The sequence below is a fragment of the Phoca vitulina genome, unplaced genomic scaffold (assembly GCF_004348235.1).
Source record: "Phoca vitulina isolate PV1807 unplaced genomic scaffold, GSC_HSeal_1.0 scaffold21, whole genome shotgun sequence".
NCBI classification, from domain to species: domain Eukaryota; kingdom Metazoa; phylum Chordata; class Mammalia; order Carnivora; family Phocidae; genus Phoca; species Phoca vitulina.
In genome coordinates this window covers 30,149,047-30,170,005 of record NW_022589724.1, presented here as the reverse complement: position 1 = coordinate 30,170,005, position 20,959 = coordinate 30,149,047, and the positions used below count along the sequence as shown (strand labels likewise).

At 57.1% G+C, this 20,959-nt stretch overlaps 4 protein-coding genes and 4 non-coding genes across 14 annotated transcripts; 3 read left to right on the top strand and 5 right to left on the bottom strand.

Annotated features, from left to right (window-relative positions):
• The first annotated feature begins 30 nt into the window (after nt 1-30).
• On the top strand, nt 31-3,649 carry LOC116641011 (surfeit locus protein 1). 4 transcript variants are annotated; one of them, XM_032418340.1, is made up of 9 exons: nt 31-56; nt 197-248; nt 931-1,064; nt 1,145-1,227; nt 1,732-1,923; nt 2,712-2,784; nt 2,865-3,027; nt 3,339-3,420; nt 3,490-3,649. In XM_032418340.1, exons 5-9 carry the CDS (start codon nt 1,736-1,738, stop codon nt 3,557-3,559), a joined length of 576 nt encoding a protein of 191 aa, XP_032274231.1. In that variant the 5' UTR covers nt 31-56; nt 197-248; nt 931-1,064; nt 1,145-1,227; nt 1,732-1,735; the 3' UTR covers nt 3,560-3,649. The 4 variants fall into 4 exon arrangements, with proteins under 4 accessions (XP_032274231.1, XP_032274232.1, XP_032274230.1 ...); XM_032418341.1 differs by lacking the exon at nt 31-56 and adding an exon at nt 87-109; XM_032418339.1 differs by lacking the exons at nt 31-56; nt 197-248 and adding an exon at nt 256-532 and having other exon boundaries at nt 3,507-3,649.
• Nucleotides 3,650-3,898: 249 nt separating this feature from the next.
• Nucleotides 3,899-7,110, bottom strand: RPL7A (ribosomal protein L7a). The gene is made up of 8 exons (XM_032418342.1): nt 7,011-7,110; nt 6,321-6,441; nt 5,750-5,899; nt 5,333-5,473; nt 5,054-5,133; nt 4,622-4,752; nt 4,257-4,326; nt 3,899-4,066 (listed from the first exon to the last, which is right to left on the bottom strand). Exons 1-8 carry the CDS (start codon nt 7,011-7,013, stop codon nt 3,962-3,964), a joined length of 801 nt encoding a protein of 266 aa, XP_032274233.1. The 5' UTR covers nt 7,014-7,110; the 3' UTR covers nt 3,899-3,961.
• LOC116641467 lies at nt 4,419-4,486 on the bottom strand. Its single transcript, XR_004301183.1, has one exon. It is a non-coding gene; the product is annotated as a small nucleolar RNA SNORD36 (small nucleolar RNA).
• Nucleotides 4,823-4,895, bottom strand: LOC116641466. The gene has a single exon (XR_004301182.1). It is a non-coding gene; the product is annotated as a small nucleolar RNA SNORD36 (small nucleolar RNA).
• Nucleotides 5,214-5,286, bottom strand: LOC116641465. The gene has a single exon (XR_004301181.1). It is a non-coding gene; the product is annotated as a small nucleolar RNA SNORD36 (small nucleolar RNA).
• Nucleotides 5,980-6,054, bottom strand: LOC116641468. Its single transcript, XR_004301184.1, has one exon. It is a non-coding gene; the product is annotated as a small nucleolar RNA SNORD24 (small nucleolar RNA).
• Nucleotides 7,111-7,146: 36 nt separating the features above from the next.
• Nucleotides 7,147-13,585, top strand: MED22 (mediator complex subunit 22). 4 transcript variants are annotated; one of them, XM_032418346.1, is made up of 5 exons: nt 7,147-7,317; nt 7,729-7,882; nt 9,360-9,440; nt 10,228-10,388; nt 12,809-13,585. In XM_032418346.1, exons 2-5 carry the CDS (start codon nt 7,760-7,762, stop codon nt 13,002-13,004), a joined length of 561 nt encoding a protein of 186 aa, XP_032274237.1. In that variant the 5' UTR covers nt 7,147-7,317; nt 7,729-7,759; the 3' UTR covers nt 13,005-13,585. The 4 variants fall into 4 exon arrangements, with proteins under 4 accessions (XP_032274237.1, XP_032274235.1, XP_032274234.1 ...); XM_032418344.1 differs by having other exon boundaries at nt 7,147-7,280; nt 10,180-10,388; nt 12,809-13,584; XM_032418343.1 differs by having other exon boundaries at nt 10,180-10,388; nt 12,809-13,584.
• A 3,666-nt stretch (nt 13,586-17,251) lies between these two features.
• Nucleotides 17,252-20,958, top strand: SURF6 (surfeit 6; the record flags this gene model as incomplete). The annotated part of the gene is made up of 5 exons (XM_032419015.1): nt 17,252-17,414; nt 18,476-18,709; nt 19,291-19,379; nt 20,494-20,694; nt 20,890-20,958. Coding segments are annotated over exons 1-5 (687 nt in total), but the record flags the coding sequence as incomplete, so codon positions are not given.
• Nucleotide 20,959: the final 1 nt, after the last annotated feature.

The window sequence follows — 20,959 nt, the reverse complement described above, 5'->3', positions numbered from 1 at the left end:
CGGGGCTCGGCGGCGCCCCGGAAGCAGAAGCCTCCAGGCCCGGAAGTGCCGGCGGGGTATGGCGGCGGTCGTGCGGTGGCTGGGGCTGCGGGCCGCGGGGCCGGGGGCGGTGAGCGCGGCGCGGGGACATGTCGGGTGGGCTGGGGGGCCCGCGCCCCGGCCTGGCCGAGCTCAGCCGTTGCCCCCGTCTCCGCAGGGCCCGCCGCGCGCGGTCAGGAGGAGCGTCCTTGCGGTCCCCCTAAGGCCGGGTGAGGACTCGCTCGCGTGTGCCCTGAGCGCCCGGGAAGAGCGGCCCGCGCTCCCGCCCCCCCGCTTGGCACCGAACTGCTCAGGGCTGAGGAGGGCCGGCCCAAGATTGAAAGCCGGGTGTCTGGGACCCACGGCTTGCAGGGGGCGCGTGCACGTACGGCAGAGGGGAACGCTGTGCGAGAAAGAAGGGTGCTTTGTGAGCCTGCTCCCGGCCTGCTTCTTTGCCGTCCACAAGGCCCGTAATGCCCTGATTTGATGAGACTCACACTCCGACAGCTAAAATGTATTTTTGGGTATTTTGTTCCATCTTTAAATCAATGAGCAGTGAAAAAGAAGCTGTTGGAAGAGCTCTTTGAGCCAATATCCCGAGTTTATCCCGGTTCTGCCTCTGCGCGGGTGTGGAATACATCGCAGAGTATTCTTGTGTAAAAGGCATGAGGTGGTTACCCAGGGTGGGCGGTTGGTGGCAGAGCCAGGACTAAGCCCTAGGTCTTGTTTATTCAGTCAGTAAACATCCACTGAGTGTGCCACGAGCCGGCCCTGTTTAGGAGCCGGGCTGGACACAGGCTGTGGTCTGTTCACTCTCCAGCAGTAAAGGCGGCGTCTCCTTGAGGAATTGACTGCTCCACTTCCATTTGTCGAGGGCTTCTGACCCCATGCCTGTGTTGTAAAACCTCCTAGGTTTGGCCTGGAGGCCAAGCAGGTGTGGCAGTTCTGCAGCCGAGGCACCTGCCACGAAAGTGCAGGACGACTCCTTCTTCCAGTGGTTCCTGCTTCTCATTCCTGTGACTGCCTTTGGCCTGGGGACATGGCAGGTAAAGACAGGCTTCTAGCTCTGGTGGCTCTGAGCTTTTGACCTTGTTGCCATCCGCTCGAGTTCGCACTGTTTCCATAGGTCCAGCGTCGAAAGTGGAAGCTGAAGCTGATAGCAGAGCTGGAGTCTAGAGTTGCGGCTGAGCCCATCCCCCTGCCAGTTGAGTGAGTGTGTGGCTGCCCACCTGGGACTGGTCTCACTTGAGGTCAGCAGCAGGGCCTGGCCTCTGCTTGTAGTCCTGACCCTCAGATGGGAGCCCTCAAAATCAGTTGTCCTATTGGCTTCCTGATCACCCTTGGGAAGCTGCCTGACATGCTTAGAAGAGTATCATTGATGCTGAGTTTTCTTTCAGATGCGTTGTACCTGAGGGATCCCCCCCAGTGCTTATGGGCCCCTATAGCAGTAATTCTTACCTGGTGTGTGAGGGCAGAGTGCACCTTCATGTCATGGCTTGACATGAGAGCATTATCTTGAAAAAGTGCCCTAAGTGATTCTACTGCCTCTACTCCTCATTTTGAGGCACTTAGAGAGATAGATAGGGTCAACAAAGCTTCCGTTCAGGGGAGCAAACATGTGTGCCGTATTTGTGATGTGCAGCCCCGGAAGGGTTTGAAGTTCCTGCCAAACCTTGCTTGGCCGCAGCCTCACTTGTCCCCACTCCCATGTAGCCCAATGGAACTGAAAAGTCTGGAGTACAGGCCAGTGAAGGTCAGAGGGCACTTTGACCACTCCAAGGAGCTGTACATGATGCCTCGGACCATGGTGGACCCTGCCCGGGAGGCCCAGGAGGCTGGCCGTCTCTCTTCCTCACCCGAGAGTGGTGCCTACGTCATCACCCCCTTCCACTGCACTGACCTGGGGTGAGTAGAACATGCAGCGAAGCACCAACCTTGGGCAAATCCAAGATACCCAGAAAGGTTCAATTCCTTGGAATTTGTGTTTCTGACATTGTTAAGCCAGTTCATTTCACTTCTTACTGAATGATTCCTGTGTGGAGCTTTCCGGAGAGGTGAATGAAATCAACCCTGTGGAGTTGTCTCGTGGCCAACACATTAAATGGTTGTGGTGCGGCATGAGGAGGGGCTACTGAGAGGAAGTTGAGAGAAAGGAAAGGCACCCCCAGCTCTGCCTGGAGGGGGTGGGGTTAGGGAAGGATTCCGAGGGGACTACTTGGACCACGCCTGGAGTCGGGAGATGGGAAGGGCAATACGGGGAGAGGAAATGACCTGTCCAGCAAGGGGGCATTGCAAGATCAGCTAGAGCAACTTCCCAGCTATAGGTCTGGGAGGGTCTCCCTGCCACCCCAAGAGGATACTGGAGGCAGGTACACAAGGCAGCTGCTGCAGTTAACTGGGAAAGTTAACTGGGTATCTGAACTCCGGCCGTGGGTGAGGAACACAGAGGGAAGCAGAGATGGGGGCTGTTACCAGGGACCCTGGAGGTCTGTCCTCAGAGTTGATGGCCCTGCCAATCAAGACCCGGCCAGGAGAAAGGAGGACCTTCCCCTGGCACACCTGCAGCTGCCTCCCTGTTTTAAACCCTTCCCAGGACGACCAGTGATAATCTTTATTCCAAAACCCTTCCCCACCTCAAAGAGCATACTTCTGTTACTCCCTTCCGCACCTGAAAGAGCATCCTTTTACTCCAGAATCACCATCCTGGTAAATAGAGGGTTTGTCCCCAGGAAGAAGGTGAATCCTGATACACGGCAGAAAGGCCAGGTAAGGGGCGTGAACCCTTCCTTGTGAGCAGGGCTCTCTAGAAACCAGGCCCTGAAGAGCAATCTCGTTTTCCTTTCTAGATCAAGGGAGAAGTAGACCTAGTTGGGATGGTGAGGCTGACAGAAACTAGGAAGCCCTTTGTCCCGGAGAACAATCCTGAAAGGAACCACTGGCATTACCGGGACCTGGAGGCCATGGCCAGGCTCACAGGCGCAGACCCCATCTTCATTGATGCGGACTTCCGTACGTTGTGACCAGCCCACCCCAGAAGAGCACGTAGCTTTTGCAAACACCTGGTTCTACCTTCCTCTCAGCCCTGACGTTTTCAGTACTTGCTACTGCTTATATTTTAGCGTGTGTGGGAGGAGTGTGGATGTCTGTCAGGTACTAAGGGAAGGAGGCAACATGGGGCTGGTTACAGGTTAAAAAAAAAAAAAAGGCCTCACTGAATTTTGGCCATGCAAGAGCTCTGGAAGGCCCCAAGGAAACAGCTGGCCAAAGTACTGTAGGGAGACCCACAGTGATTGTGGACACTGAGCCCACTGTCTCTGCAGGGAGCACAGTCCCCGGGGGACCCATTGGAGGGCAAACCCGAGTCACTCTGAGGAATGAGCACACGCAGTACATCATTACCTGGTAAGTCCCAGTCTCTAGCTGCTCCCAAGTCTTCCCCTTCCAAACGCTGACTGTTCTCTTCAACCCAAGGTATGGACTCTGTGCAGCTACATCCTACCTGTGGTTTAAGAAATTCCTACGTCGGAGTCCTGGTGTGTGAGATTAACTAATGAGCGGAAGAACCACGATAAATCAGGAGTCACTGATTTCCAAGCTTTGTTTTTATATAGGAGCAGGTACTATTGGTATGAATAAATCTTACACACCTGTTGTCGTCTGCCTGCCATTCTACCTGTGCTAGTTAACGGTCTTGATCATAAAATCCAAGCTTTGTCAGCATGTTCAAGTACGACGTGCGACTGAGTGGTTGAGGCTGCTTGTTCAGAACAGGTCAACCCACACCTCCTGCCCTGTGCCCAGCACAGACCCTGGGTTTGAAAAACACTTGCCGCCATCCCAAACTGACAGAAGATCAATTATATTCAACCCCAAACGCCAATTGACACTGGCTGAAAGACAACGTTTTATTACTTTTATGTACAGAAAATTCAACAGCATCCACTCAGCCCAGTTTGGTGGCCAGTTCTTTAGCCTTTGCCTTTTCCAGCTTGGCAATGCGAGCCACAGACTTCGGACCCAGGACGTTGCCTCCCCAGTGGCGGCGGATCTGCAACGACAGAGAGGGGTCAGTGTGGCCTCCTTCAAGGCTCTCAAAACTAGGTCAGCCCATGTGGTCTTCTACTTGGCTGCTCCAAGTCCTTTGTCAAGTAGGACTGCTCAGGAGGAGCCAGGCCTGCCAGTCCCCTGATGAAAGGTTCAATGTACCTGACAGTGTTTTGTGTCAAGCTGCTGCTTACCTCGTCGTATCTGTCATTGTAATTGGTCCTGATGGCTTCCACCAGCTTTGCCAGAGCTCCTTTGTCTTCCCTAAAAAGACAGGGAGGAAATGGGGGTCATTAGCTTCTCAGTTACCTTTCCAGAAAGCAGGGACGGGCTCACTGTTAGCCCCAACCAAGCCCTTTGCCTCAGATACAATATGACCACATGGCTTATTCAGGTGAAGAAATTCGTTAACCATCATTGGCAAAGATTCAGATAAACGTATTCCTTTAAGGTATGGCGTTTGGTCTTTAAGGAAAATCCTGAGAAATTAAGAACTGGGGGGAGGGGGTGGCTCACCCCTACTGACTGCTGGGAGTTGGGGGCCCCCTTGCATACTTACGAGTTGACCTGTGTGAAGGCGACAGTGGTGCAGGTCTTCCTGTGGACCAGACGCCCCAGCCTGGCCTTCCCCTTGATAATGCAGTAGGGAACCCCCATCTTACGACACAGGGCAGGCAGGAAAACCACCAGCTGGAATACAACATTAGCTCTAGAGTGTATTTTGACCAAAAGCAGGAATGTAAAAGCTAACTCAGTAGTAATTGCTCAGGATTAAAAAGCTCATGTACTCCCACTTCAAGGTTTAATTCAGTAAGAAATCCACATCGTCGCAACGGCTATCACCTGGATCACCTGTCAGTACCGTCCTCAACGAAAAGCTATCTCCCCACTTTGGCCTAACACGCCATACTCAACATCTAGCTTTAACTGTCCCGGCATTGACGTCAAGACCCAATCTAACAATCAACGCTTAAAAACGAGGAAGACGTACCTCAATGGGATCCACATCATGTGCAATCACTACCAGCTGAGCCTTCTTGTTTTCCACCAAGGTGGTGACAGTGTTAACCCCTAGGACACACAATCAGTTTGTGTGAGCAGTCCGCAGGGGCTGCTTGGTTCACAAAAGCAGCTCTCCTCTGGGCCCAGCTGTGACTCAGGGTTAAAAAGCTCGATTTTACTCTTCACAGTGATTCAGGTGAAGAAATTCATGCATCATTGCCAACAGCCTGTCCCACCACTTGCCCTCTGTGAGGAGGGGCCCACTCACCAGCTCGAAGGACAGGTGGCCTCTTAGTGGGGACATCCCCTTTGCCCGCAGCTTTCTTCTCGGCCCGGGCCAACAATCTCTGCTTCTTCTCCTGCTTTGTCTCTGGTCTGTACTTGTGGGCCAGCTTAAGCAGTTGAGTAGCTGCAAGAATCATTGTCAGTTTAGGCTTGTTTTAAGCTCTGGTCTGTGCCACTCGACGCAATGCTAGCTCACTGCCCTGAAAGTAGTCCAAGAAGCCACCTTCACGTTCCAGAAATTAGACATGATGTCCTCAATTTTAATAATTCAATTTACTCGAAAACACCCACCGCCCCTAGAAAACACTGCAAATGTAGTACTATCAGAGTAAAGACGGTAACGTCGTCCTGGCCCAAGAAACCCCTTCTCGGATGCTGGTTTTGTGCCGTGGAACCTTACCTGTCTGGCGGTCCAAGGCCTGGGTGAACTGGTTAATCGCGGGAGGCACTTTTAGACGTTTGTAGAGAATAGCCCTTTGCCGCTGCAACCGGATGTAGCGGGGCCATTTGACAAAGCGGGTGAGGTCCCTTTTGGGCTGGATGTCCTGTCCTGAGAAGTTAAGGGCAACACCGTAAGTGAGGCTCAAACCCCCATGGAGTCCGTGTTTGGTGCCATTCGGAGGGTGCAGGTGCATCAGCGATCTTGGTGGTTTCGAGCGTCATCACCATCTCTCAGATAGCAAATATTCTTTCACATCATCTGCACACAAACACCCGGGATCGCAGGGAGACCCCGACACCTGCCCGTCAGCACAGTGGCGCTCAGGTGGCCACACCCCGCGCACGCACCATCACCGCCCACACAAGCCCAGGGAGTAAGCAGAAAATGGAAAATGGGACTCCCATCCGGGCAGCTCCGACCCCAGACCCACCAGGAGCTGCCAGTAAGCACAGGACACGATCCTCTGCTCGGTAAGCAGCGCTGCTCCCTGGGAGTAACACCGAGTGCTCGCGTCCCCCGTCTTACCCACCGATGCCAAAGTTCTTGGGCCTCTTCTCGAACAGGGGGTTGACCACCTTCTTGGCCTCCTGCTTCTTCACGACAGCAGGGGCCGGGGCCACCTTCTTCCCCTTCGCCTTCTTCCCTTTCGGCTGCACGAGAAGGAACCGCGTTAGACCAGGTCCTCCCGTCCCCGTGAGAGGCCGGGCTGGCTGCCGACGTCCGGGTGGCCCAGCAGCGAGCCCGGCGGCCGCCCGCGTCCACGTCAGTGATCCTGGCGCTCAGGCACCAAACACCCTCCACACCCTCTGCACGAGCCCCGGCAGCCACGCGGCCACGTTCGTCCGCGACGCCGCGCACGGGCCGAGCCGGAGCCGGCCCCGTCCCGGAACTGCGCGCCCCTTAAGGGCCCGGCGTATGGCTGGCGCTGAACCCCTCGCCCGAGGCCCCTGGGGCAGCCCCCACGGCGCGGCAGACCCTCGGCCCCGGCGTTCCGAGCCCCGCATTGCGGCGCTGCGCTCCCCCGGCCCGGGCCCTCCTCCCCGCACTGCCGGACGCAGCCTCCAGTGTTACACCCGGCCTGATGCCTCCCTGCCAGGCCCCGCGGGGCTCCCCTAGCGCCGGGCGGTGGAGGGATCCCCGCACGGCCACGCCCCGAAGAGGATGGCAGCGGATAGAAGCCGGACCCAGCACCAACACAGCGAGCCGCAGGATCACTCACCATCTTGGGTTGCTGCAGGAGAGAGAAAGAAAAGGGAATTGTGGGTAATATGTAGGCGACATCGGAGATCGCGAGAACTGGCGCCTGCGCGGGATTTCGGATTTAAAGGGACAGGACCGCTCTTGCCCGCCTCCGATCGGGGGCGGTGCCTTAGCGCGGCGGGTCGCGGCGAGCGGCGGGGAGCCAGGACTTCCGGGGAGGGGCGTGCGCTCGTCTGCACCCCTCCCCACCCCTGTACCCAGCCGGGTCGGCGCGGGCTCTGCGGACCAGGTGGGGGCGTCGGGGCGGGGTCGCCGTCTTTTCTCAGGTGTGACCCCCCATTCCCCTGCTACAAAGTGACTCCCAGGCCGCGAGTTCGGTCGGTCGGCGGCGCTCAGGCCCCGGGCCAGTCTGCCGGAGCGCGCGGGCGCGCGGGGAGGGAGGGTGGTCCCGGCCGAGGCCCCCCGGAGCGAGCAGGCTGTGGGCGCGGCGGCCCTCCGGGGGCCCGGCCTGGAGCAGAGGGTGCGGCGGGGGTAGAATCGGAGGGACGCCTCGGCGGAGGGGCGGGGGGCGGGCGGACGCGCGCTGGCCGGAGCCGAGAGCCCGCAGTGCGCTTGTGTGCTGATGGTTGCACGAGTCTCTGACGGGAGGGGCCTCTCCCGAGATCGCGGTTCTGTGAGCTGGGCATGGAGGGTGGGCAGCTGGGGTGGCTCGGCTCACGCCGGACTCTGGCTCCCAGGTGCCGCCTCCGAGCTGCCTGAGGCCCCGCCATGGCCCAGCAGAGAGCGCTGCCGCAGAGCAAGGAGACGCTGCTGCAGTCTTATAACAAGCGGCTCAAGGACGATGTCAAGTCCATCATGGACAACTTCACCGAGATCATCAAGACCGCCAAGGTGGGGGCGGGCAGGCCGGCTCCTGCCCCTCTGAGACCAAGGGAAGGGGAGGGGTCTAGCCAGTGGTGAGCTGAGTGGCCGGCCTGCTGCGGTCAGGTGTCACACGGGTGGGGAGGATCCAGCAGTGAACGCACAGGCCAGGCCTTTGTCCGCATGGGGAAAATACTGGAGAGGGCAGCAGGGGGGTCCGGAGTAGCAAACAGGTCAACCGATAAATAAACCAGCTAGTTACAGGCCCTGGTGAGATGGCCTGGCTTCCGCGTCCAGCGCCCCTTAACCAGCAGCATGGGTCTGGATGAAGACCAGACTTCTCCGTGCCTCCGTTGCCCCTGCATCCTAAGGCCCTTCTGGTGATTGGGTGAATTTGTCTGTGTACAGTGGTTGCGGTGGGGCGTGACTCCAGCCCAGACGTGGTTGCTCTTGCCCCCCAATGCAGTCAGGGAGAAAGGCGGGGGAAGGTCCCTTCAGGTGGCTGGAACCGGCTGTCTGGATCCGGTTGGCAAGCCTGCTGGGCTGCAGTGCAGCAAGTTGGGGTGGATCTTGAGACTGCTGTAGACCTCGGAAGGCTGTTAGGGCCATGATTAAGAAAGCTAAGGTGTATTTAGCATGCATTCGTCGTGTGTTACGCCGTGTCGTGAGAGCTGTCGTGTCTTACTGTATTTAACCTTCACACGAGCTCTGTGGGACAGGTAGTGTTGTCTTTTTCATTTGCAGAGGAGGAAATTGAGGCTCAAAAGACTAATTTGCCAAGGTCATTCTGCTAACAGCCAGCAGAGCCAGGATTTGAACCCAGGAATCCAGCTCCTTACTTTAGGGTGCCCTGCCCCCAGCCCAGGGCTGGCAAGGCCCCCTGTGGAAGCCCTGTCCCATGGATGGGTGGGAGCTCTGAGTAGCTTGCATTTTGGACAGGCCAGGCCAGGCAGCACTCCTGGCTCTCCGTGCGCTGACGGAGACACCTTGGATGCACTCTCTGAGCTGTCCCTGCCTCAGCTTTGCCCACCTGTAAACCTAGGATGGCGGTCCAGGCTTCGGTGAGAATTCACAAGATAATGGTGGTTAAGTAAGCCCTTAACGTGGCACCTGGCAGCCTGGAAGAGCTAGTAAATAGTTGCTCAAAAGAAATACATCATGCCTTTATGCATTCAGCAGCTCAGTTTATTGAGCATCTGAGCTCGCGACCCCATCTTATACCAAACACGGCTCCACACCCCAAAGAAGACTTGACCTAGACCTCCCTGCAGGTGGCACAGCAGTCAGGGTCCACAGGCATCCGTTTTCCCGGTGAAAGTGCCCGTGAGCTCCTTAGGACAGGAGGGGGTGAGGCTGAACGCCGGCCACGGTCTGGTCCGCGGTGCGTGGCGGAGAAGGTAAAGTGGACGGCAGGCAGGAGGCAGCGGCGGCGGGTGTCCTGCAGCCGGCTAGTTACCTGTGGGCTGGGGCACCTGCCAGTTCTGGGGCTTTTTTGTCTGCCCTCCAGATCGAGGACGAGACGCAAGTGTCGAGGGCCACTCAGGGCGAGCAGGACAACTACGAGATGCACGTTCGAGCTGCCAACATTGTGAGTCACTCGGTGGAGGGCAGGGCCCAGGGCTGCAGGAGCCTTGTGGTCCCACCTTTGAGGGGGGGTGGGGGGGCGAGTGGGCAAACCACTTCTCAGGAGACTCCCCTCGAGAGGAGGGCTGTCTGGCAGCTGCGCAAGGGGCGGCAGATAGTCGGCCACATCCATCACGGAGAGTGCTGTGTGATGGTTAGAAAGGGGTCGACCCTTCCTTGCCGACGAGACAGCTCCCGGAGATTCGTTATGAGAGCGAAAGCAAATTGCCGAACAAACCAAGATGTGCGTTTTAATCGCTTTTGATGTCCCAGAACAAGCACATCAGCCAAATGTTTCCATGGATGTGTGCCCACGGGTGCAAACGCATGGAAGAGCCCCAGAGGAATCCTGCCCAACGGGCCTGCTTGCTGCTCCCAAGGAGGTGCAGGGGCAGGCGTTACACGGGACGGTAGTGTTACCTGTGGGGCTTGAGGCTTTGCGAAGCATAACCTGTGAAAGGGAGGGTCCGTACCCCTGCAGTGGCAGCCGGGGGGGGGGGGGCTGGGAAGCTGGTGGCACCTGCCTTGGAAGCATGTCCATGGGTGGGGGCCACGGACCCTGTCCTCCCGTGGGTCCCTTTCGGTTCTCTCAGTGCACAACGACTGTGAAGGTCAGTGCTGTAGTCCCACCTGACGGACAAGGAAACGGAGGCGGGGCCGCGGCGGCTTCCTCAGCACGCCTGCCCTGGTTCTGATGGCCTCAGGTCCGAGCTGGTGAGTCCCTGATGAAACTGGTGTCTGACCTCAAGCAGTTCCTCATCCTCAATGACTTCCCGTCGGTGAACGAGGCCATCGACCAGCGCAACCAGCAGCTGCGAGCCCTGCAGGAGGAGTGTGACAGGAAGCTCATTGCCCTGCGGGACGAGATCTCCATCGACCTGTACGAGCTGGAGGAGGAATATTACTCGTCCAGGTACCGATAGGGCTGGACCCCGCGCAGAGCACAGCTGGGGGCCCGGGCCCGGCCTGCGGCCCCGAAGGCCCTGTTTTTGCAAACCCTTCCTGGTCTTGGCAGCACAGACACGTGCCTGGGTTTCAGAGCAGAGCTCACGGTCAGAGCAATTGATGGACAATTTACGCCGCCTGCCAGGCCCTGGGCAGCAGGATGAAAGTCACAGAACTTCAGGGTTTGGGTGGGCCAAGCCCCAGAGCGGAGGGCAGAGCCAGCATTCCTGCTGGGGCTGTCCACTGCCTCACTCTGGGCCTGCGTGCTTCTCTTAGTTTTTTAGTCAATATTTAAACGTTCCAGCCAGGCCTGGGCTAGCTTCTCTTGGCAGCCCAGGCTCATGCCCTGAATGTGCGGGATGCCAGTGCTTGCCTAGAGATGCCGTTCCATGTGGGTATCCCCGAATCTTCAGCGTGTGTGTCAGGGTCCACGGTGGTGTGGGGGTGGGAAGGAGGAAGAAACCCGAGCAGAGGATGGCCTTGAGAGCTGGGCCTGGGGTACCCAGACCACTGAGTTCCTGTTCAGCTCAGCCTGGTTCACAGACCAGAGCCTGCCTACATGTTAGGCCCATGGTGGGCCCCAGGGATACGGCAGTGGGCAAGACCTGTCACCCCAGCCCGCGTGCACCACTTGGAATCCTGAAACCTGAGTCGTCTGAGCCCAAGGGGTCCTGAAAAATCAGAGTCCAGGTGTAACATACACGGGGGAACTGAAGCTGGAGACAGGGAGGCCTTATACCTCTGTCCCCATTAGCTCAGAAAGTCAAGTCTCTGTTCAAACGGAGTGGTGCCCCCCCATGCCCTTGCCCAGACAAACGTGTCCTTCCTGTGGTGGCTTTTTCAGATGCTCCTTTCTGCCCCATGGAGGCTGTGCTGGGGCCACAGATGCCCAGAGCCAGCATGGTCTGTGGTCTGGGCCTTGGTTTCCCTGCCCTGTACTCAATGCCAGCCCTCACTGTCCCTGGCCATCTTGGCCTCTACGGGAAGGGACAGTGCCACTGTCCAGCCGGAGTGGTTCTAGACTTTCCCAGAGGGTTCTGGGGCCACCTCTGGTCCCTGATACCCATCGGCTCAGCAGACATGGCGGCAAGCACCTCGTACACACCAGGCCTTCAGAGAAGGGTCTGGAGGGGGTCCCTGGGGTGGGGGTGCTGTCTGTGTCTCAGACCATGCCAGGGACATGGTTCACAGCCCCGTGGATTTTTGCAGAATCCCTTCACGTCCCTCTTTTTGTTTCCTGCTGCCCCCAAGGACCGGGCTTACAGGACAATAATTTAGCCCTGCCTCTTGAGGTTGAGGGCCGGGTTAGGGGTGGTGGTGAGGGACCCGCCCAAAGTCACTTTGACAAGACTGCAGGGAACCCAGGGGCCTGAGTGCCAGGCTTCCCGCGTCCTGCCGTGCCAGTCTCTGGTTCACCCAGGGGGGTCTTTGCTGTCCCTGGTGCCTCCCTCGTGTGCAAATACCTGTGTAAGGCCAGGGCTCAGTTGAGTCACGGCTGCCAGGCTTTGTGCCCCTCCCCAAAAGCCCCCAACACAGGTTGCCATGCCCCGCATGCCGGTGTCCACACTTGCCCGCTCTCTGCTCGTGACTCGCTCTTTCTCTACCTCTTGCCCTCTGCTCTCCTTGGGATGCCGCTCTGTGCCCAAACCACTGAAGGCAGAAGAAGCGAGGGAGGGAGGTTGGGGTCAGATAGTTGTGGGACCTCTGAGCTCTAGTCACTCCTGGACAGCCCTAGTGAGTCATACTCCTCACCTGCATCCTCACCCCGGTCTTCCCGTGCCTGGGCAGGCCAACACTGCTGACCCGTGTTAGAGGCAGGGAGACGAGTTCAGGGGGCCTACGGGCCTGTCGGCCACACAGCTGGTAGAGTGGTGCAGCACAGAACACCAGGGCTCCTGGTTCTGTCCCCGATTCAGGCAGAGTCCCTGCGGGGCAGAGAACCCAAAAACAAGACAGGGTCTCTGCTGTTGGGGTCCTCGCAAAGTGTAGTGACTGTGGAGAGACCATAGCGAGCTCTGGAGCCGGGATAGGGGGCGGCGGCACGGGCTGGCTCAGCCTTGTGGCTGTCAGTTGGGAAATACACTTGGTCAGTCAGAGGGACCTGCCAAGGTCACACAGCCTGCTGGTGGCTGGTCCTGAAGGGCACCTCCGGTGGGATGCTGTATTGGATCCTAAAGCAAGGGCAGCCCCACACGCCCCCCTCCCCCCTTAGCCAGGCCTGCGTGGAGAGGGGCCAGCACAGAGAAGAAGAGGGGAAAGGCAGGTTTGGGGTGTGGTCTGTTTTCTTAACTCTGCTTCTATCTTGCTTCCCCGCCCCCACGCCCCGCCCCGGCTTCCGTCCGTCTCTGCCTGCTCCTGTCTCTCCCTGGGTTTCTGGTGGTGGAAAAGCTCAAGTCTTTGCGAAGCTAATGACCTGCCTCTGTGCGAAGCATACTGGAGGCTGGACCTCGACACAGACTCTGCTGATGGCCTCTCGGCCCCTGTGCTGGCGTCCCCGGAGCCCAGCGCTGGCCCCCTGCAGGCTGCGGCCCCTGCTCACTCCCATGCCGGTGGCCCCGGCCCCGGCCCCACGGAGCACGCCTGAGCCTCCCAGGGCTCCCCTCCCCACACCTCTAGGTTCTTAGGAAGTCTGGTGTCCCTTCCGGGCTCGCCACAGCTTTGCTCCTTTCAGCCTTGCTTCCCCTTGAGAACTTTAGCCCAGGGACAGCTGCCCCCCCACCCCCTGCCAGGAGTGTTGGGGAAAAGTAGCTCCCCCAGCCGTTTCCAAGGTGGCCCATCTCCCTCTGAGTGGTCACCTCTGTTCACAGCCCTCCTGGCCTGCTGGGCAGAATGTTCCTGGACAGTCCTGTTGAGGCCCCGGTAGTGGGGCAGGAGGATGTCCTGCTATTTAAAAGCTGCAGGATGGTGCTCAGAGTGGATAATATTAGCCAAGTCCAGACTCCCCCTCTCAGGCCAGGCCCTCTGTGCAGAGCTACACCCGCTGCCTTGTCCTAAGGGTCCCTGCACTAGCTCACTGTCCCCACAGGGCTGTGGCGGGGAGAGAGATGCTGCCTGCTCTCGCCGAAGCCAGGACTGGAACCTTCCTAGTTCTGCCATATATGTTCTGGTAGTTTTGTAATAAGACAGTTGAATAAAAACAGCACTGCCCTTTTGCATTGGTTGGCTCTTTCTTGCTAATCTTGGCCCACTCTGGGACCACCCTTGGTTTCCCAGTGGCTGCTGGGAGAGCAGCTCCTAGGCTCTGCCTGGACAGCCTTGGGCTTGGGCAGGGACTTGGTCAGTTTGGGGCTGTGGCTGCATTGCCATTGCCTAGAACTGCCTGGGATCTAGAAAGTCCTTAATATTTGGTGATTGAAAAACCGCTGCCATTGCTGCATGTTCTAAGGTCCAGGTGCCTGCACTTCTGGTCCCTCTTGTCCTCACCGCACCTGGAATCTGTGCTGTAGTCGCCTGCACTACTGGGAGGAGTGGCCACAGGCTTGGAAGGGGCTGAAGTGGTGTGTCCGCGGTCACTGAGCTGGGAAATGAAGCCGCAGAAGTCAGGACTCAACCCACAGGGAATGCTGGGCCCGATGCCTCGGCACCAGGCTCACGGGTGCGGGGCGGGGGGGTGCCACACCAGAAGAACTGGGACTTCAACCCCATGCCCTGTCACCAGCATGCCTTATCTCCTCATGAGGGAGACATCGGTCGGTATGTGGGGGAGGTGACAGCCCACAATCCAGTCTCAAGGACAGGGAGGGACATATGCTGAATTATGCTGGGTCCCAGAGACCACCACCCCCACCCCCCCGTAGCCAAGCAGAGGCACCACAGAAGTGGGAGCATGGGGCCCAGTCCTGGGTCTGGTCCTGGTTTCCTGGGGTGGTCTGGGGAAGTTGTTTTCCCACTGAGAAACTAGATGATGAGCTCTTCCCGAAACACCTTAATTGCAGAAGTAACTTGTACTTAACACTAACAATGGAAAAAGGGATTAAAACCAATGGAAGCCCATGTGGGGAAAAGCCTGGAGTCGACCAAACCCGATGGTGGGGTTTCGAGTGTCTTCAATTTCCAAACACCCAAGCAGCAAGATCTCTGCACCATCGGTGTTAGGCTCTCCTGGGCTGGGCCACGGCTCCCGTTGGAAAATGAAGTTGTTCCTCCTAAAGCGAGGCAGCTCTCCGCCACCTCTTCCTCTCCAGCCCATGCCCCGGCAGCAGAACGAACTCACTGGAGAAACGGGCTGTTTGCAGCTCTCCTCTGAGCCAGCTTCCTGCAGGTTTTGTCTCCATGACCCCAGCCGAGCTACATGTATTAGGGTCCCCAGTGGCCTCCACGTCGCTAAACCCTGGGTGCTCCTCAGTCATACCACCTTTGTATCGCACGTGTTTTACCGTTCAAACCCCTGATGAAGGCATAAAGGTCGCATAAAGAACACCCACACAGACGTGTCTCTGGATTCACCTTTTGCACCTTGCGCTCTCGTTTATAAAAACTACCTGATTTAATAGCTGCTGGCCTCCTCATGACACCTCATGTCTAAATACCTGCCAGCTTGCCTATCTAAGAAAAACCAACACTCTCCACGGCTCAAGGCCAGCATCAGACCCAAAGTGAACAATCATTCCGTAATAGCATCTAGGATCATGACACATTCTACTTTCCCCAGTTGTTCTCCAAATATCTTGTTATTTTTATTTTGCACTACATTTACTTACTATTTTTTCTAGTCTTTTGAAATCTACAACAGGATCAGGGTGGTGGTCTGGAGTGGGTGAAGTACAGTTCTCGATATACTATTTATTTATTTAAAAAGATTTATCCATTTTAGAGTGTATGAGCAGGGGAGGGGCAGAGAGAGGCAGGGTTGGGGGAAGGCGACACTAATAGACGCCCAACTGACTGAGCTCCCCCCGGGGCTACTTTTAAGGGACAGCCAACAGGATTTGCTCAAGGACTGGGTGTGGGGAATGAGAGGAGGCAGGGTGGCTTCAAGATCTGAGCCTCGAAGCATGGAGTGGCCTTAACAGACAGAGAAGGCAGGCAGTGGGGGGAGGCAGGGTTCTGCACATACTCATGGAGATGGGTCTCAGATGTCCAGAAGTGGGCCTGGAGTTCAGGGGAGTCATCAGCACCAAGTCAGGAGCCCTGAGGAGGGTCACTGTGCAGTAAGAGTTGACAGAAAAGGGAAGTGAGGCCCAGAGAGGAGACAGCAGGTAGGTAGGAGGAAGGCCTGTCATCTGGGGTTCCCAAAATCCTGTGAGGACAGAACTTCAGGGAGGAGGTAGGATTAGCTGGTTACACCCTCCAGACAACTCTCACAGAAAAGGTAACTTAAAATTAAGGCCCATAAATCTAGATTTGCACTCGGAACTCAACTTTTTTCTCCCTTCTCTGTGGCAACTCTGCTGGCATCCGTTACCCCCTGTCCAGCAAAGACCTCAGGAAAGCCTCAAAGACCTCCCTGGAGATGGTGATGCAGGACAGAGAACCCCAGACTTGGGGTGTGGACCGGAAGTCTCGCTGAAAGAGGACCCATCATCCCCCCCCCCCAAACCCGCCCCCCCCCCCCCCCCCCCCCCCACCCCGGCTCACATCCCTGTCCCTCAATGGGTCTGGCTTTGATGGTTAAAACTAACGGTGCCAGAAAGAACATGTTTACGGCTCAGTGAGTGTGCTGTATAGAGATTAGATAGACTGTGTGCACTGAAAATCTGTGGGGGAAGACGATGAAGCTATCCTCTCCTCAAAACGGCACCTTATGACAGAGATTAGGAGTAGAAAGTTAAATCCTTAGTGCTTCAAATATAACATCAGAAGCCTTCTTAAATATATTTTGAGGTTGTAATTTATAAATCCATGCCCCAGTCTCTCCCTTCCCCTGATGAATATCGCAAGGCCCCCTTCTCTACTCACCCCAAGGCAACCCTCAAAGGGCTCTGGGTTGTGTCAAAGCCTGTCCATTGCTATGAATTAAGGAACCAGGTGCGGGGTTCTCCAGCCTCAGGCTGGTGAACACTCCTTTCCTTCCCGAGTTCTTTTTTTAAATTTTATATTTAATTTTATTTATCTATTATGTATGTATGAATGAATGAATGAGAGCGCGCAGCAGAAGAAGAGGGAGAAGCAGGCTCCCCGCTGAGCAGGGAGCCCCACTGGGGGCTCGATCCCAGGACCCCAGGATCATGACCTGAGCTGAAGGCAGATGCTCAACCGACTGAGCCACCCAGGCGCCCCACCCCCCGTCAGTTCTTAAGGGAGAAGCCTTGTTGTAAATCTTAGTGTGTGATTGCACTGTTCAGAGCAAAGATTCCAGTGGGTCTTCCCTGAGCGCCCCAGCATCCTCCCTACAACACCTCACATCCCTTTCCTCCCGGACTTTTCTCCGGAGCACTCCCTATTACCCGACTCATCCTGTGCTTGTCTTACTTTCACCCGTCACCACCGAAACGCAAACCTGCCGAGGACACTGGTGCGTGTTTTTTTCCAGCGCTTGGAGCACGCCCCGCACCTGCTAGGCGCGCGGTCCTCTCTGAGCGGACGTGCTCTCGCCAGGGTCCGCTTGGGATTCGAGTCCCCAGAGGCCTGAACCACGGCGGGTCTGTCCTGTTGCCCCCAGGTACTGAGCGGCTACAGTGGACGCGGCACAGTGCTGGGGGTGGGGGGCACCAGCTCCTTCCCGGGCCGCGGGCAGCGCCCGGGAACCACGGAACCCGCCCAAAGCCCACAATGCTTTGCGCCCCGCCCCACGCGCTTCTTCCGGTGGGGCCAAGCCTGGCTAATCGAGCACCGCACGCTGGCGGCTCGGCGCTCGGCCGGCGGCGCCTGCGCAACGCGCGGTTTCCGGCGTGGGTGGTGCGGCGGAAGCTGCCGGGGTAGTGTGTGTGCTACACGAGGAGGGTCGCGGAGACTGCGGCCATGGCCTCTCTGCTCGCCAAGGACGCCTACCTGCAGGGCCTGGCCAGGAAAATCTGCTGCCAGCCCAGCCCGGAGCCGCAGAAACGCAAGTCCGGTAATGCGCCGCCCGGGGTCGGGCCTGGCAGGACTTGGTGGGGGGGGGTGCTGCACCGCCCGCTGCGGCCGGCCGGCGTCCCCCGCACTGTACCCTGTAGCCTTCGGCTGGGTTAGACGCGTAGATGCGCGAAACACGCTTGTAAGATTTTAGGAAGACAGACAAGGGGTGTTTAAAGTTGCCGCTGTCTCCCTGCTTGTTGTGGGCATCAGCCTAGGGGTTCCGGGAGATCCAGCTCCATCCGCTCACCGGGCGGGCGGCTCCTGCGGGGCTTGGAGGAGGTGACCCGGTAGAGTGGGCAGGGTAGTGAGAAGCAGGCAACCGGGATGCCTCCTGGCAGTGAGAGTTTATGGGGCATGGGTGGCTGGGAGGTCGATACACAAGCAAGTGAAACAGAGGCGGACCTCACAGGAGCTGGGACCTGGGAGTGCTGCCTGGGCCGGGAGGAGGGAAGAGTGGCAGGGGCTGCAGGGAGCTAGAGAAAAAACGACCTTTTGTTTTTATGCAAAGCAAGCTTGTTCAGTATACAAAGTTAAAAAACTTCAGTGAGTTTTTTTAAGTAGTCGGTTATAGTTTAGGTTTATGTCTTTTCAGGTTTTCTTCCCATGAGCATAGTTTATGTATTAAAACACTCTACTTTGTGTATCCGTTTTATCTGCTAAATGAGAACCTTACTTGATTCGTTAAAATGAAACCTGCGTCATCATTTAGCAGCACTTTATCCATAGCAGTGCCTTAACTTGACCTTGTAGATGGGTATTTAGGTTTTCATAGTTATTCCCTCAGACGACATTGTGATGAGTATCTCTGAGGCCATATCTTTGTGCATATCCAGAATGGATTCTCACAGGCAGACTGCTGGGTCAAGTGTGGATGTTTTTCAGGGTTTTGAGAGGTGTGGCCGATGTGCTTTCTAGGGTTTGTGGGTCTGAGCTCTACAGATAAGGGTGGGTCGTCCTTCCCAGCCTCCTTTTGAGATCAAAGCTTTTGCAAGACTTTTCCTCCTAGTTGAATGGGTCGCAAAGGTTGGGACTGCAGCCCTTTTTAATTTTGTGTTTCAGCCAGCAAAACTCAAGGCTCAGAAGCTGCTGGGCCCCCAAAAAAGAAGAGGAAGAAAGCGCAGAAGAAATCCCGGGAGCGGGAAAAGGCTGTGGAGCTGAAGACCCAGGCTCTAGGGGAAAAGTCTCCAGCATCTTCCAGGGACAAAAAGCCAGCAGTACCTGAGGAGGGAGAGGCCTTCAGCTCCATGGGATCTCCAGCAGATGGGGATGTGGAGCAGGGCCAGCTGAGATCAGGTGAAAACATGGTCCTAAGAAAATATGGTGCCAGGCACACTGGGGTATCTTGAGACTTTCCATAGAGTGAGCTTTAGGGGACAGATCCAGGGGCTCTTGGGTAGATGAGATCCCTGGAAGTACACGGTGGTTCCAGGCCACTTGGCAACTGGGTCTGGTGAGGGGCAAGGTCATGTCCCCCTGAGGACCTGGAGCAGCTTGCCCTGCAGAGCCTCACTGCCCGCAAGTGTCTGAAGGGGAGTCATGAGAACTGACCTGTGGAGAGACGTAGGGAAACCCAGGCTGCAGAAGTTGGAAGAAATGAGAGATGGGTTTGGCTTGACCTGTAGGAAGTGTTTTGTCACACTTGGTCCTTCTGCACAGGGGTGTTCTGTTCTGGAGGATGTCTTAGGGGCCATTCCAGCCTGAAGAGGTGGAGTAGAATTTACTGGAACTGCCCTGCAGGTGGACGAGTGGCCACCTGGTGGTCGTGGGGTGGGGGCAGTGTGTGGAGGTTCAGGCTTTGAAGCTGGGCCTTGGGAAGAGGGACGGGACGATCAGGGAGGGGTTTTCTTCTCAGCTCTCCACTTCCTTCCTTACAGATACCCTGGTCACAGAGCTTGACTCTCTGTTTGCCCTGGATGTTGTGCGGCAGCGGCTACATGAAAAAATGCGGGAGGCCCGGGGCCAGGTGAGCGGGGAGGCCACTGGGGTTCAGGGAGCAGTGTGGTTTCCTGTAGTGGTTTCCCTGCTCTGCCTGGAGGAGAAGGTGCCTTGGTGCTCTTTGTGGGGTTGGCTCCCAGCTCTGCCAGCCATTGTAGGGCTGACCGGAGGGACCTCAGCTGCTTTTCCCACCCCTGTAGCGGGTCCTGCCAGGGCCTTGGCAACTTTGTTTGGCAAGAGATCAGGTGTGGTTTGTGGCTTCTCGGGGAGCTTGCGTTCCCAGGGTCACCTACCTTGTATGGTCTGTACTGGGCTGCAGATTCCTTGTGCCCTCGAAAGAGGCTCAGCCTCCTCTCTCTGGAAAGCTGCCTTTGCTGAACATACCAGGCAGCACTTCTTTTCCCTGAAGGGTCATGACAGCCCTGTAAGTTAGGCGAGGACCTGAGATGAGGTGATCTGCACAGGGAGCACCAGACCTGAACCGGCTTGGGCTGTTTGTGCTAGCATTGTAGTCCTCCCACTCAGCCACCACCTGCCCTTTCCTGGGGACATGCTCTGGGCCTCTTGCTGTGTGGGGACGGTCCCCCAGCCTCTTTGTGCATCTGCCCGGGGATAAGCCCGGGGGTCATTCCTAAGGAGTGGTCCAAGCTCCGGGCCTGGTCCTTCTGCACACAGGTCTGGGTCAGCCTGGTCTAGGGTTCTCTTGTTAGCCTCTAGAAGGAAGGGGTCAGGGATGTCACCAGCAGAATGGTGCCATGGTCAGCACAGGCACTGGGTCATTCTGACCTCATGCCATGTTCTAGTTGGTGGCTTTGGCTAAACTTGTTCTTTTCATCTATGAAGTGATGCAGGATATGTTCCCTATGGAAGCATTAGAAAGATAGAGGAACCGTGTTTATAAAGCGCCCTGGTGTGATGCGCCTGGGGACTGGAAACCATGAACTCCGGGGTTCTCTTGTCCTTTTGGGGGTCCCTTGTGTTCTAGGTGATAGATCATTTCACAGGGGAACACTGAAGTCAGTGGGCACCTTGTCCTGCTCAGCAGTCTCCTCACCTGCTTTCCTGCCCTGATTCCACGTCCCAGACCGGGGCCCCGCAAATTGGAAGGACCTTATACATGAATTTTTGCTCCCTTCCTCCAGGGACACAACACGGAGCTGTCTCCTGCCGCTTTGGAGAAGAGACGGCGGAGAAAGCAGGAGCGGGACCGGAAAAAGAGGAAACGAAGGGAGTTGAGGGCAAAGGAGAAGGTGGCAAAGGCTGCGGAGGCTGCCAAGCCACCCCAGGAGCTGCCCCATGAGCTGCCCCACGAGGAGGTGCAGCCGGGGCTGCTCTTCAATAAGGTGAGGGGCGGACACAGCCATGGAGCGTGGGGACCCGGGCTCTACCCCTGGCTGGCTGTGTGACCTCTGGCCCACAACTGCCCATCTGCAAAGTGGGGTAGCGACCAGTGCCTGCCCACGGGGGTGCTTGTGAGCGTTTGAGGGAAAGGCACCGTAAAGCTGTAATTCACCTGGGTTGCAACCCTTCCTTCTGAGGTGGAGGTGACCGAGGAGCAAGCAGCCAGCAAGGCCCAGCGCCGGAAGGAGAAGAGGCAGAAGCTGAAGG

Excerpts from the sequence above, each read along its gene's own strand:
- LOC116641011 (XM_032418338.1), top strand. The coding sequence starts at position 505 with ATGAGACTCACACTCCGACAGCTAAAAT. Across the intron at positions 1,228-1,731 it reads CCCATCCCCCTGCCAGTTGA|CCCAATGGAACTGAAAAGTC; the intron begins GTGAGTGTGTGG and ends ACTCCCATGTAG. Across the intron at positions 3,421-3,489 it reads ACGCAGTACATCATTACCTG|GTATGGACTCTGTGCAGCTA; the intron begins GTAAGTCCCAGT and ends CTTCAACCCAAG.
- RPL7A (XM_032418342.1), bottom strand. Across the intron at positions 5,474-5,749 it reads GGCCTTGGACCGCCAGACAG|CTACTCAACTGCTTAAGCTG; the intron begins GTAAGGTTCCAC and ends TGATTCTTGCAG. Across the intron at positions 4,067-4,256 it reads ACAATGACAGATACGACGAG|ATCCGCCGCCACTGGGGAGG; the intron begins GTAAGCAGCAGC and ends CTGTCGTTGCAG.
- MED22 (XM_032418344.1), top strand. The coding sequence starts at position 7,760 with ATGGCCCAGCAGAGAGCGCTGCCGCAGAGCAAGGAGACGCTGCTGCAG. Across the intron at positions 9,441-10,179 it reads ACGTTCGAGCTGCCAACATT|GTCCGAGCTGGTGAGTCCCT; the intron begins GTGAGTCACTCG and ends TGATGGCCTCAG. Across the intron at positions 10,389-12,808 it reads GAGGAATATTACTCGTCCAG|CTCAAGTCTTTGCGAAGCTA; the intron begins GTACCGATAGGG and ends GTGGTGGAAAAG.